The 13,592-nt window shown below is 35.5% G+C and overlaps 1 protein-coding gene across 2 annotated transcripts in view; it reads right to left on the reverse strand.

The window, feature by feature from the left end:
* The window catches only part of KIF14 (kinesin family member 14), a 62,889-nt gene that overhangs the window by 13,698 nt on the left and 35,599 nt on the right, over window positions 1–13,592 (reverse strand). For both annotated transcript variants that reach the window (XM_045048806.1, XM_045048807.1), the window contains exons 20-24: window positions 11,727–11,820; window positions 11,006–11,138; window positions 9,553–9,653; window positions 3,983–4,077; window positions 150–374 (exon numbers count right to left, since the gene is read on the reverse strand). In XM_045048806.1, coding sequence (XP_044904741.1) covers window positions 150–374; window positions 3,983–4,077; window positions 9,553–9,653; window positions 11,006–11,138; window positions 11,727–11,820 — 648 coding nt within the window. The remainder of the gene's footprint in view (window positions 1–149; window positions 375–3,982; window positions 4,078–9,552; window positions 9,654–11,005; window positions 11,139–11,726; window positions 11,821–13,592) is intronic.

Raw genomic sequence — 13,592 nt, forward strand, 5'->3', positions numbered from 1 at the left:
GTTAGGGTTAAGGTTAGGATTTAAAATGTTTAAGAAACATTTTACCATAGTCAGAAAATGCATGCCAAATGTGGCAGTCATTCAAAAGCAAATGTAATGTGCAGAAAATAGTCATCATGTAAGTTAATAAAAGCAGTAAGGTTGCTTACAGTTATCTTGACTTTCTTCATCTTGTTCTTCATGAGCTTTGGAAATGGCAAATAGTCCATGATAAATTTTAAGAAAATTATTAATCAGGCTGTCTGCCATGCTTTTTTCTTCATCATAACTCTGTCCAAGAAAATCTAACGATGACCCAATCAATTCTTTGCAAATTCCAGGAAGAAAAGATTCTGCTGAACTTGGGGAAATGGTGCTCGATTTCTCCAGTAAGCCTATATCGGCAGAAAATAGCCATGTTAGGCCTACTTTTCAGGCACAACACTTTCCAACAAATACATTAATGCAAGCATATTATGCACTCATTCGTCAGTAATTTCAAAGCAGGCTGTTCTTATTTCAATACACCCTTACTTCTATATGCCAAAGTGAAAACACAAGTCCATAAAGGAAGTCAATTAATCTTTCAATGGCATCAATCCATAGGTTAGTAGTTCAACAATATAAATAACAGACAATTCAAATAAACTAAATAACCACTGGTTCAATCTCCTTCTTTATTTACTTTTTGGGAACACCTAAGAAACAGTGAATTGGTGGAAACAATGGCAGTTACATGAAATAAAATAATATAAAAATAATAAATATAAATATCATAATGTAAAGTTAATTTAATTCATAAGCTGGAAACATAGGCAATAATAAAGCAAACTCTATTAAGAGGAATGTCTCAATAGCTCTACTTTTAATAGTTCCATCTCTAAGTATACTATAATCAAAATAGGCTAAAGTCAATTATCTACAGTTAATATATCACATCTCTGGGAGACAGACTTTCACCATAATTTTCTAAGCAGTATCCAAACCAGAAGTAAATGGAAAAGCTTGAAAGAGCTCATTTGGAGCCTCTGGAAATAACTTTATACTAGAATGCTAACTCATGAGTATAATGATTCTCATTTAATAAATAAGATTATTTTTTTGATACAGTTCATAGGCAATACAAACAGCAAACTAAAAGGAAGGTAAAATGAGGGCAAAGGATGGGGACTATTAAGAGTCTAGAACAGGGCACATAGCTGGCTCGGTCAGTAGAGCGTAAGAATCCTGATCTCGGGATCAGCCCCATGTTGGGGGTAGAGTTTACTTAAAAAACAAAACAAAACAAAACAAAATAAAAGTATTTAAAAAAAAAAAAAGAGTCTAGACCAAAGATGAATTTGATTTGGGAAGAGAAAAAGCTCTACACTGCAGGGTAATAATATCATGATAATAATGATTATAATCTAATCATCATAAATAGTTACCAATATATTCTCTGTTTAAGAAGGTAATGATGTTAATGCATTCTAAAATCCAGCATCAGGGCACCTGGGTGGCTCAGTTGGTTAAGTGTCCGACACTTGATTTGGGCTCAGGTCATGATCTCATGGTTGATAGAAAGCTACACGCACTGACAACACAGAGCCTGCATGGGATTCTCTCTCCCTCTTCCTCTGTCCCTCCCCCACACATCCCACCTCATGCTTGCATGCTCTCTCTTGAAATAAATAAATAAATATTAAAACAAAACAGAACAGTAGCAGGGAGCCTGGGTGGCACAGTCAGTTAAGCATCCAACTTTGGCTCAGGTCATGATCCCACAGTCTGCAAGTTTGAGCCCCGTTTGGGGCTCTGTGCTGACAGCTCAGAGCCTAGAGCCTGCTTCAGATTCTGTGTCTCTGTCTGCCCCTCCCACTCACAATCTGCCTCTCCAGCTCTCTCAAAAATAAATAAACATTTAAAACAAATTTTTTTAACTGGCTAAACAGAGTCTCTTATGGTTTGTTTCCTGTCTTTAAAATAAATAAATAGGGGCGCCTGGGTGGCTCAGTCGGTTGAGCGTCCGACTTCAGCTCAGGTCATGATCTCACAGTTCGTGAGTCGGAGCCCTGTGTCAGGCTCTGTGCTGACAGCTCGGAGCCTGGAGCCTGCTTCTGGTTCTGTGTCTCCCTCTTTCTCTGCCCCTCCCCTGCTCATGCTGTCTCTTTCTCTGTCTCAAAAATAAATAAAACATTAAAAAATTAAAAAAAAAAATAAAAGTAAAATAAAATATATAAATAATTTTTAAAAATAAAATAAATAATAAATAGATAAAATCCAGCATCAACATTTTACAAAGCCTTGCAAAACTCTAGTTTAAAAATATGGCCCCGGGTGCCTGGGAGGCTCAGTCGGTTAAGCGCCCTACTCTTGATTTGGGCTCAGGTCATGGATTCACAGTTTGTGAGTTCAAGCCCCACATTGAGCTCTGCTGACAACGCAGAGCCTGCTTGAGATTCTCTCTGCTCCTACTCCACTTGCCGGCGTGCACGCTCCCTCTCTCAAAATAAATAAATAAACTTAAATTTTTTTTTTCATTAAAAAAATATAAATATATGGCCCTTAAGGTGAGAAGTGAAGACATTTGCTCAACTTCCCAGAGCTGAAAAGTGCACCCTCCAGAACCCACAGCCCAGGCGAGTCCATACTAAATGCAGATGGGGGTTTCTGTTTCCCTCTTTGAAAACTGCGAACAAGCAAAGACCTTTTGTATTTTACTTAATTTTTAAATATGACCCTTAAAAAGGCAGCTTTAATTCATCTGGAAAAACTACTTTTGTAAAACCTCTTACTCTCAAATAATACTGAATAAATAACGATACCACAGATACATAACCTTTTATTGTGCTGGTAAACAAAAAGCCTACAGCTTATTTTGTTTCCCTTAGATTAAATAAGTATTAGGATAATTATCTTCCTAAAAAGTAATTTTAGGTTTAAAAAGAAAGAAACCAAATTTCTCTATTTTAAAGTCAAGATGAAATATAATTTCTTTTACGACTACTTGTATCCCATTAGTGCCCTTATCACACAGATTATTAACTTATACAGCAACTTTAAAACTTTTTGTTTCCTGGGGCATCTGGGTGGCGCAGTCAGTTAAGCGTCCGACTTCAGCCAGGTCACGATCTCGCGGTCCGTGAGTTCGAGCCCCGCGTCAGGCTCTGGGCTGATGGCTCAGAGCCTGGAGCCTGTTTCCGATTCTGTGTCTCCCTCTCTCTCTGCCCCTCCCCCGTTCATGCTCTGTCTCTCTCTGTCCCAAAAATAAATAAACGTTGAAAAAAAAAATTAAAATAAATAAATAAATAAATCTTTTTGTTTCCTAAGGTATAGTTTATCCTCTGTAAAGTGTGCACATCTTAAGTATACAGCTTATTGCTTTCACATATGTGCGCGCCCCCTCTCAGATCAATGTGTGCAAGGTTTCCACAAGCACATTCCAGCAGGTTCCCTCTGGAGCCATTATTCTCTTCCGAACTGCTCTGGCTTCTGTCACCATACATCAGTTGTGCCTGTTCCTGAGCTTCACAGAAATATAATCATACAGTATGTACTTTTTGTTTCCTGGTTTCTTTCACTCAATGGAACGTTTTTGGGATTCATCCAGGTTGTTGAGTGAAGTAGGCGTTTTTCTCTTTTATTGCTGTATAGCCCCTACTACCTGGTAGTAATTTCAACTCTTACAGGTAGTTACACATGCAAATTTACAGGATGTCCCCCTTCTATAGGAAAATTAATACTGTCATCCATATTCACATAAAATAATTATTTGCTGGAAAAATTCCTGTAATTTTTTCTTTTAAACTTTCCTTCCACATTTGAATAGGCACTCTATTAAAAGGCTCTGAGCACAGAATTTTAGACATGGAAAGGGCCACCCAGCCCACCTTCTTCACTTTACAAAAAAAGTGAAAGTTTGTAGGAGATGAAATGATTTGCAATAAGAACATGACACAACGTAGTGACTGAGCCAGGACTTGATGCTTTTCTCAGGATACAAGAAAATTTGATGAAAAAATACCTGATGAATGGGAAGAATGCAAATTCTGAATTGGGTAGGCTTGTATATCATGTAAACAACCAGAAATTCTCCTGTTCTTCATCAAACTTTTGCTCCTAAAAAAGATAAACCATAAAATTAGTAGTTATATACTACATGGAGTAATAATATTAATAATATTCTTTTTTTAAAAAAAAGGAACAGATTTTTTTTTAAAGTTTATTTATTTTGAGAGAGAGAGAGAGGGAGAGGCAGAGAGAGGGGGAGAAAGAGAATCCCAAGCAGGTTCTGTGCTGTCAATGCAGAGCCTGATGTGGGGCTCAATCCCACAAACTGCAAGATCATGACCTGAGCCAAGATCAGGAGTCAGACATTCAACCGACTGAGCCACCTGGGCACCCTAAGAATATTCTTAATTCTCTAAAGAAATTGGGTATGCACGTGTGTCTTTTCCATGGAAACCTTTTCATCAAGAAATAGTTCATTTGGTTTACTGAGCACGAACTTTACTATTTAGAGGTATTATTCCAAGCATACAGTTAGTTATTAATTAAACAATATTTGCTTGATATTTGAAGAGTATTACTATTTACAGGCTCTAGATACTGTGGTTAAACAAGCAAACATGGTTTCTGGGCTCGTTTTCTGTAACAAAAAAGAAATTAGGCAAATAATTACAATAAAGTGATGTTTCATGAGAGCAGAGCATGCCGTGGTAGATTCTGGAGAACTCAACCTGGCCCAAGGAGTCAGGAGGGCCTCTGGGAACAGTGACACTGAAGGATGCACAGGAGTTAGCCAAATGAGGAGGCAGGCTTGAGAAAGAAGGAAGAGTATTCAGACACGGGCGCCAGGATGCGGGAAGCCCCGGCGATGAGAGAAAAGTACCGCGCGTGCAAAGAGCCAAGCGAGGTTGGGAAGGACCGCAGTCTAAGATGTGAAAGAGTAGCAAGGGATGAGGCTGGGAGGTGTGTGGGGGCCAGCGTGAGGCTGACCTCGGAGGCCAATTAAGGAAGCTTGGATTTTATCCTGAGAACATCCTGGGAAGGATTCTAAACACTTGAATAAACATTCAAATAAGTATTTGCTACACAGTGTGAAAAGCATAATACCTGTGAAGTGTAGCAATAGCACAAATGGAGAGAATGACTCTATCCTTAATCGCTCTTTTGGCTGCCTCTTTTCCCACAGCCCATAAAACCACTCAGATTTCTCCCTTGAGTGTGACTGGCTGTCTAGCTGTTATTCATTCTTCCTAACTGCTACTGGAAAAGGCAGCCTACTTCCAGATTGCCATTCATCTATCAATTTTCTAAACTCCAACTCCAGCCCTCATTACATCCCTGAATACACGAGCGGTGACCTGGATCTAAATCTAGGGGATCCTTTGAAGTCTCTTTCCTGACAGAACTCTCTACTACCATCGGCCCTCAAAGAAAAATGCTGTTTGTTGAAAAGACCGTTAAACAAAAACGCGTTCTATCTGTAGTCCTCTAAATGTTTCAAATTTAATTTTTCCCCATGAATTCCTACAAGAAAAACACAGAAATATAACTGATAACAGGGCGAGGAAAAATCAAATATCTCTCAGTATGACTCTGAGTATCTCTGAGATACTGATAACAGGGCGAGGAAAAATCAAGTATCTCTCAGTATGGCTCTCAGTATGACTGGTAGTAGGGAGAGGAAATGTCAATTCTCAAAAGTAACAGTTTTTTGTACTTAGGGACGAAAGGAAAGGGTATATTATTACAGTAAGTCTAAACTAGGAAAACTTACTCTTTTAACACTATCGTGGTTAAACAATGTTTAAACACAAATAAAGTGCTTGTTACGTTCTTTTCACAGAATTTTCACTTAACCTCAGGGGAAATTTTACTTTTAACTGTCCACAATACATATCAAAATTTATAGGCAGCCAAACCAGTCTATTTTATTGCAGAACAGCTGTGCGTATTGTGGCCGGGTAGCAGTTCCATAATTAAGAATCTGTCAGTGTTTCCATTACCTGGAGGCATTCTCAGAGTTTGCAATTCTGTCATAAACATTCTTACAAGGCTGAAACTTCATATACAAGGTCTCTGACCAAGAGCAATTCATTTTTTAAAAAAAATATGATACTTTTAAATTATAGAAGTTATCAAGAAAACCTCTTTATCAAATGAAAACACCTGGATTTCAAAATCTTAAAAAATATTAAAAGAAGCTTTGGCTTTTCAGCAACAATTTAAACTTCTGCTGGTTCCCTAATTCTTTTTTTATTTTTTTTAATGTTTATTTATTTATTTTTAATAATTTATTTTTTAATTTACATCCAAGTGAGCATACAGTGCAACAATGATTTCAGGAGTAGATTCCTGGTTCCCTAATTTTTTCTGAAGTTAGCAGAAAATAAGATGTAAATCACCAACTTTCAATAAGCTAAAATTTTGATGTTCATGATTTATTTATTTTTAATTAATTTAAAATTCCAGTCTAGTTAACATCCAGCATTCTATCAGTTTCAGGTGCACAATACAGTGATTCCACACTTCTGTACGTTACTCAGTGCTCATCATGCTAAGTGTTCATCCCCTTCATCTATTTCACCCGTCCTGTCACCCACCGATGTCCATTAATTATTAATGCTCATATTGTGATCCACAATTCTAAGTCTGTATCTGTTTATAATAAAAGATAATAAGAAACCAGTAATTATAAAATCTAAAAGGATTTATAATTCACCCCCTCAGGCATTTGTACTTCTGGTTTGAATTTTTGGGAGGCTTATGTTACTCCATGTTAGCGTAAGTACCCCAAGCCCATCCACTCAATTTCCCCCACAGGCCATCTTTAGCTCATTTTGGAGAGCCCAACTCTGTTTTGAAGTCCCCCAGATAAATCACCTAAAGATATCACTATCTGTTTATTGGTATTAGATCGGAAATCAGATCTCAGATCATCTCTGAATTCCAAGATTTAATTTTACTTAATATATATTAAGCACCCAATAATAATAAGAGCTGCCATTTATTCAACAGCCATCCATTGCAGTAGGAGTTTTACATACTTTATCTCTTTTTTATTTTTTTATTATTTTTTTTTATTGAGAGACAGAGAGAGACAGAGCATGAGCATGGGAGGGGCAGAGAGAGAAGGAGACACAGAACACGAAGCAGGCTCCAATCTCTGAGCTGTCAGCACAGAGCCCGACATGGTGCTCGAATGCACAAACTGCTGAGACCATGACCTGAGCTGAAGTCGGACGCTTAACCGACTGAGCCACCCAGGCACCCCTACATACTTTATCTCTCTTTTTTTTTTTTTTTTTTTTTAAATTTTTGGGACAGAGAGAGACAGAGCATGAACGGGGGAGGGGCAGAGAGAGAGGGAGACACAGAATCGGAAACAGGCTCCAGGCTCCGAGCCATCAGCCCAGAGCCTGACGCGGGGCTCGAACTCACGGACGGCGAGATCGTGACCTGGCTGAAGTCGGACGCTTAACCGACTGCGCCACCCAGGCGCCCCACATACTTTATCTCTTAATCCTTATAACTACTTCACAACATCATCATCATCAGCCCCATGGTGGTCATAGAAGTAGCAGGAGAAGCAATTGTTCTTATATATGACCTCACTTAAACTCAGTGATAAGCTCTGTAGAATAGATACGTATTACTGTCTCCATTTGGTAGACGAGAACACTGAAGCCTAAAGATGTAATGTCACTTGCCCATGGCCACACTCTGCATAAATCACTATACCTGAAACTAGCATAATACTGTAAACTATACTGGAATTAAAATTAAAAACTTAATACAAAACATTAGAACCCAGGACTGTGACACGAGCCTGTGACTTTCTAATTATACTACATTGTAGGGATACAGACGTGTTCCCTATGCTCAAGGAATTCAGAATCTGTTTAAAGGACAAGGTCTGTATTTCTTTCAGCTTGAAATACACAGCTGTTATGTATATAACATATAAGGTAACACGTATCGACTATTAGATCTTGGCTATTTCTTACTGCAGGTTAGGAGCTGGCATACAGCAAATAGGACAAAAGTACAGGGGGAAGAATCCCTATAAAGCAATTACATCCCTCTGAAATTTTACGAGTTTAAAATGAGTCCAAAACAAGAAAGGCCTGAAAAGGTCTGGAAACCCAAACGGATTCTGAGCTGCAGCTGACAGTGATGAAGTGGAAAAAAAAAAAAATTACTTAACCAGAAAGATTCTGTTCTTTCATATGCAAAGGAGGGGCTATCCGGCAATGGCAGTCAAGGAAGTCAGGATCTCTGGAATCACTCAAACCTGGATTTGAGTGCCCATTCTTCCCTTATTAGCTCTATGAGTTTGGACAAGTTACTTACCCTCTTTAAATCTTTGGCCTTTTCATCTGTAAAAGGCAGGTAAGGACAGCACTAACCTCATAGATTTGTTGTAAGAACGACATGAGATAATACTTAGCAAGCATTCAATAAATGTTCTTGATAATGATGATGCTTCTGTTGGATGGATGAATGCCATTGACCCTTATATCCTGAAAATTCCCAAATCCCTCCTTTAAAGTTCTTGACCTGAATATACACTTGGATGCTCCCTGAAATCTCAAACTCATCAGGGTCAAAAATAAACTGATCTGAACCTCCATTTCAGGGAATACCATCTTCCCCTCACCAGTCGCCCTAATTAGACCAGGATTCATTCTGGAGCCTTTTATCACCCTCAACCCCACAGCCAGCCAAGTTCTTGCTGATTCTTCCTCCTGAATACGTATAAAACTAGGCTTTCCTCTCCAGTCCTTCTGCCTGGTTTAATTTTGGGTCTTTATCAACTGTTCCTCTAGTTTCCTCAGTGCCTGGTCTTTGAGGACAGAGAGTATTTTTTATTCATCTTTATATCCTCAAGACATAGCAGACAGTAGTCTTGTTTAAAAACAAACTAAGAAGTATTTATTTAAAAAGAAGTCTTTGTTTAAAAACCAAACTAAGCAGCTAAATTGGTTCCAAGACCAAGGCCTTTCTATTATACCATTTTGCCCTCTGTAATCTAAGTATCTGAGGTCTAAACAGAGCTAGTTTTTTCTCAAAAAGCATCTATTCACCGTGGAAGTCTTTTATATTTTTAGTTAATAAGCAGCCTTTGTCATATACAGAAGTTCTCTATCACCATGATTTATTCTTCTGTGGTGTTCATACTAACTTGACAGCATTTAAAGTTCTATAACTTATAATAACATATCATAGAATATGCCAAGTTCTTGAAAAAGGGTAATTTAAAAGTAATAAACACTATTCATTTTTATAGGAAATTAGATTTAGTTTCTTATGTCTTAAGTCATAAATATGACTTAAAAAAAAGTTATGTTATTTATGTCTTATGTCACTCTTAAGACTTACTGGTGAAATGCCAACCATTTTTGTTCCTATTCTAACTGACTGATAAACAACTTAATGCCCCAAGTGCTGTAATTTGATCAGTAACATACTATTTCTCTTCTGTTACTGGGTTTCCTGCACATATTCATTATGACAATAGATAGTTCTTTTAAAATAAGGAAATGATATATATGTGTACCCAGAACAAAAAAATAAAAATGTCTTTACCTCCTTCTAGAAAGGGAAGAAACTGGTGCATTTGTAATGTCAGGTTCCCATTCATCTTCAGGATCACAAAAGATATCTTCACTTTTGTTATTACTATTACTCTAAAAAAAAAAAAAAATATATATATATATGTATATGGTTTCTACTAAGTTGGGTTAAAAATGTTTAGCTACTAAGAGACAAAAAAAGTTTAAGTTTGTTACATTTCAAATTTTAAAAATTAGCAAAAGCATAGGTTACCCGATAGAAGTCTAAAAATATCACATTCCTGATAAAACAAAAAATCAAGCACATGATGCTAGAAATTGTATTAAAAGAGCTCTACTAATAAAAGAAACAGAAACCATTAAATGATTCAAAAAAATAAACTTGGGATTTAGAAGACATAGTAAGAACAGGAAAGATAAATCCTCAGAAGGAAAATAATATGACAACATTAAAATTCAATCACTCCCTGGTTAAATATATTAATCCTGATAATAATCTGAATTTTAAGTATTTAAAGTAATATTAATTAAAGTTCTAAAAAAATACTATACATATAGAGCTTGATTCAGAAATAGTATAATTATATAGAAAAAAATAATCAAAGAATATTGCAACAGCTGAAAGTAGGAAGATATTGAAGGTAACTCACAAACCATACTTTAATGCATCTATCAAAGCAAGAATGATCAAATGACTTCAATACAGTTTTTTTGTTGCTCTAATTACACAAGCAATCCACATTCATTGCAGAAAATTTGGAAATTATTACATTAATTATATTAATTTTGTATATTCTATTAATCTGTTCACACAGTTATAATTGTGTGTTTTCAAACTTTTACATTTAAACTTAAGGGAAGAAGAAATTTCATAGACATAAAACACTTTGTATCATTTGTAATGATCTTCAATGCCTATAATATGCATTTTACATAATTAAATTTATATTTCCTCATTGCTGTGCTTTTTGGTGTTTCTAATTGTTTGCTATTTTAATAGAACTAAAAATATATCTGCGCATATTAGTTTTCAAATATTTTTTATTTTTTATTTTTTTGAGAGAGAGAGGGAGAAAGAGAGAGAGAGAGAGAGAGAGAGAGAGAATGAGCTGGGGAGGTGCACAGAAAGAGAGGGAGAGAGAATTCTAAGCAGGCTCCACACTGTCAGTGCAGAGTCAGATGCGGGGACCAAACTCACGAATCGTGAGATCATGACCTGAGCTGAAGTCAGACGCTTAACAGACTGAGCCACCCAGGCGCCCCTACATTCATACTATATTAAAACAAATCAATAGAAGCCCATCTATAGGCAAAAGTAAGATAAACATACATAATTGGTAATACCGGTTGGTTTGGGTAATGTAAATTGCCTTTTCCTTTATTTACCAATTTTCTTTACTAAGAACATGTCACTTACATATTTTTTATTTCAAAAAGTTTATAGAGATTTTAATAATATTCCAAACCTCATAAAGTTCTTTCATTGCTGCCAGCTTAGATTCAAATTTTTCCAGACTCCAGAAAGTTGAGATCCCTAGTTGTAAGTTACGAACCCGCACAGAAGTGTCCAAACTACTTCCTTTATCTGATACATCATGTCTGAAAGAAAAACCAAAGAAAACTGCTTACCCTAAAACATACATACACATTTATACTAAGGGTTTTCTGAATTAGAATAACTTCCATGAAAATGCAGTCCACTGATTAAATATCTCTCTCCACTGTTAACATTTTTATTAAAGTAAAACTCATGTCTAGTATATATAAGAATAACTTCTTCTATAAAAATTTTAAAAATCAAATTCTAATCATGTATATTTCTTCCCAAACTTGTAATATTAATAAGTTTGTAACTCAAAAGAAAATTAGTAAATTCCTAAAACATCTAAAATTATTATGTTTATAAAATAAGTATATTTTATTGTATACTTAAATATACTTAAAAATGCTTAAAATAAATATTTATTTTGTAAACATACTTAGTACAGTTTGGTAATTGTCGAAAGTCTTTTACTCCAGAGTGAGTCCGGAAAGGGGTATCTGCGAGTGTTGTTGGGGATTCTGATACTGTTCTAGGCAGGCACTACAGATACTGTACCTTTATGGAAACTAAATTTAGAAAGCAATCATATGAGGGTCAGTTAGTTTAAAACAAAGAATTACTGTATAATTAAGATAATTGCTCACCTGCCAAAAACATAATATTTTTTAAATTTGTTGCTGATGGCATTCGCTTCCTGAATCATCATTGAGAGTTTCATAGAGCTCCAATTTGGCTGAACTAGTAGAAAGCACAAAGAGAAGATTCAAAATACACATATGAGCCCTAACTTCTATCATTAGGCAGACCAACTCCTGAAAAAAATATATTGATTTCAAATAAATGGCTTTAACTATTTATTGCAGAAAGTAAGGGCAATATGTGAGTAACTTTTCCTCTAGCCTGAAATAAAATACTCTTCATAGAAAATGAGGTCTTTCACCTGTGGAGATACAGAAAAAAGGTGCTGAAGGTGACACAGAAAGTTGATACAGAAAAGATTTTGTAAGAGAGGAAATGCCAAAGACAATGCTTTTTCTTCTATCTTTAAAGATTTGTTTTTCTCATTTATTTCTTTCCTAACTTCTAATTTGTTTAAAATTTTAGGTAAAGTATACTACAGCCTTACTTATATAGGACTACAATCTTTTTTTTATTTTGCCTGAAAATTAAAACAAACAAACATATGTTTCAGGACATCAAAACAAAAAAGGGAAATAACTTAGGCCACAATTCCACTTTCCTAAGTTAAATTTCAGATTTTATCATAAATATTTTCTGTTTTACTCAAACTTATAACCAATATTCCATTAGAACACTTTTTTTTGAAAGGATAAAGCTCATTATTCACATGGTAAAAAAATCAAGTATTCATTGCAAGGCACTGTTTTTAGGCCCTAAGAGGAATAAAAAGATTTATTACTAAGTGTATTTTTTTAACCTCTTGCAACAGATATAACAACAGTTATATAATAGTTTTAAATGTGTTTAAAAATAGAAGTTATAGAAAGTATACAATACAACTACCAAATATTCTGCTAAAAAACTGAATCTGAGTCTGACAGGCCTGCAGAAATAACAACTACTTTATGGGGAATCTAGGGGCAGAGGAACCTGCTAGGCAACACCATGGAGATACAACAGCAACATCCAGAATGTGGGAAACTACAGGATAAATAACCTGATTTTTTCAACAAACAAATTACAAGGGGAAGGAGGAAAAAAAGAAGAGCAAATTTACAGATTAAAAGAGACTTAAAAAGGGACACTTGGCTGGCTCAGTCAGTAGAACATGTGACTCTTAATTTCAGGGTGGTGAGTTCAAGCCCCGTGTTGGCATAGAGCCTACTTAAAAAATCAATAAATAAAATAAAAATAAATAAATAAAAGAGACTTAAAAGGCATATCCACCAAACACAACATGTGGATCACACTTGTATCCTGATTCAAACGAACAAGATATAAAAAAAAAAAATTATATAATCCAGGAAATTTGAATGTAGACTAGAAATCTGATGAGTGTAAGAAATTATTATTAATTTTTTAGGTTTGATAATAACATCATGGTTATGGTTAAAGAGTGACAGCGAAAGAGAGAAAAGAGAGTCCTCATCTAATTCAGAGATACACAGTGAAGTGTTTATAGATCAAATGGTAGACTGTCTTAGACTTGCTTCAAAGCAGTCCAAGGAGGCCGCGGGACTGAGTATAACCAAAACAAGACTGAACATGTTGGTAATTGCTAAAGTTGGATGATAGGGATATAAGATCTGTTGTAGCAATTGCTCTACTTTTATAGTTTGTTGAAAATTTTCCATAATGAAAAACATTTACATTAAAAACATGCGTGTTCTATACAGCAGTGTAGAAGTATACATGAAAAATAACATCCGAGTGAAAAAGAAGATGAACTACCCAATGATTAGGTTCCATTTAAATATAAGAACTAAAAATTAGAAAAAGATTATTTTTTTTAATGTTTATTTATTTTTGAGAGAGAAAGAGAACACGAG

Source organism: Felis catus, chromosome F1 (assembly GCF_018350175.1).
Source record: "Felis catus isolate Fca126 chromosome F1, F.catus_Fca126_mat1.0, whole genome shotgun sequence".
NCBI classification, from domain to species: domain Eukaryota; kingdom Metazoa; phylum Chordata; class Mammalia; order Carnivora; family Felidae; genus Felis; species Felis catus.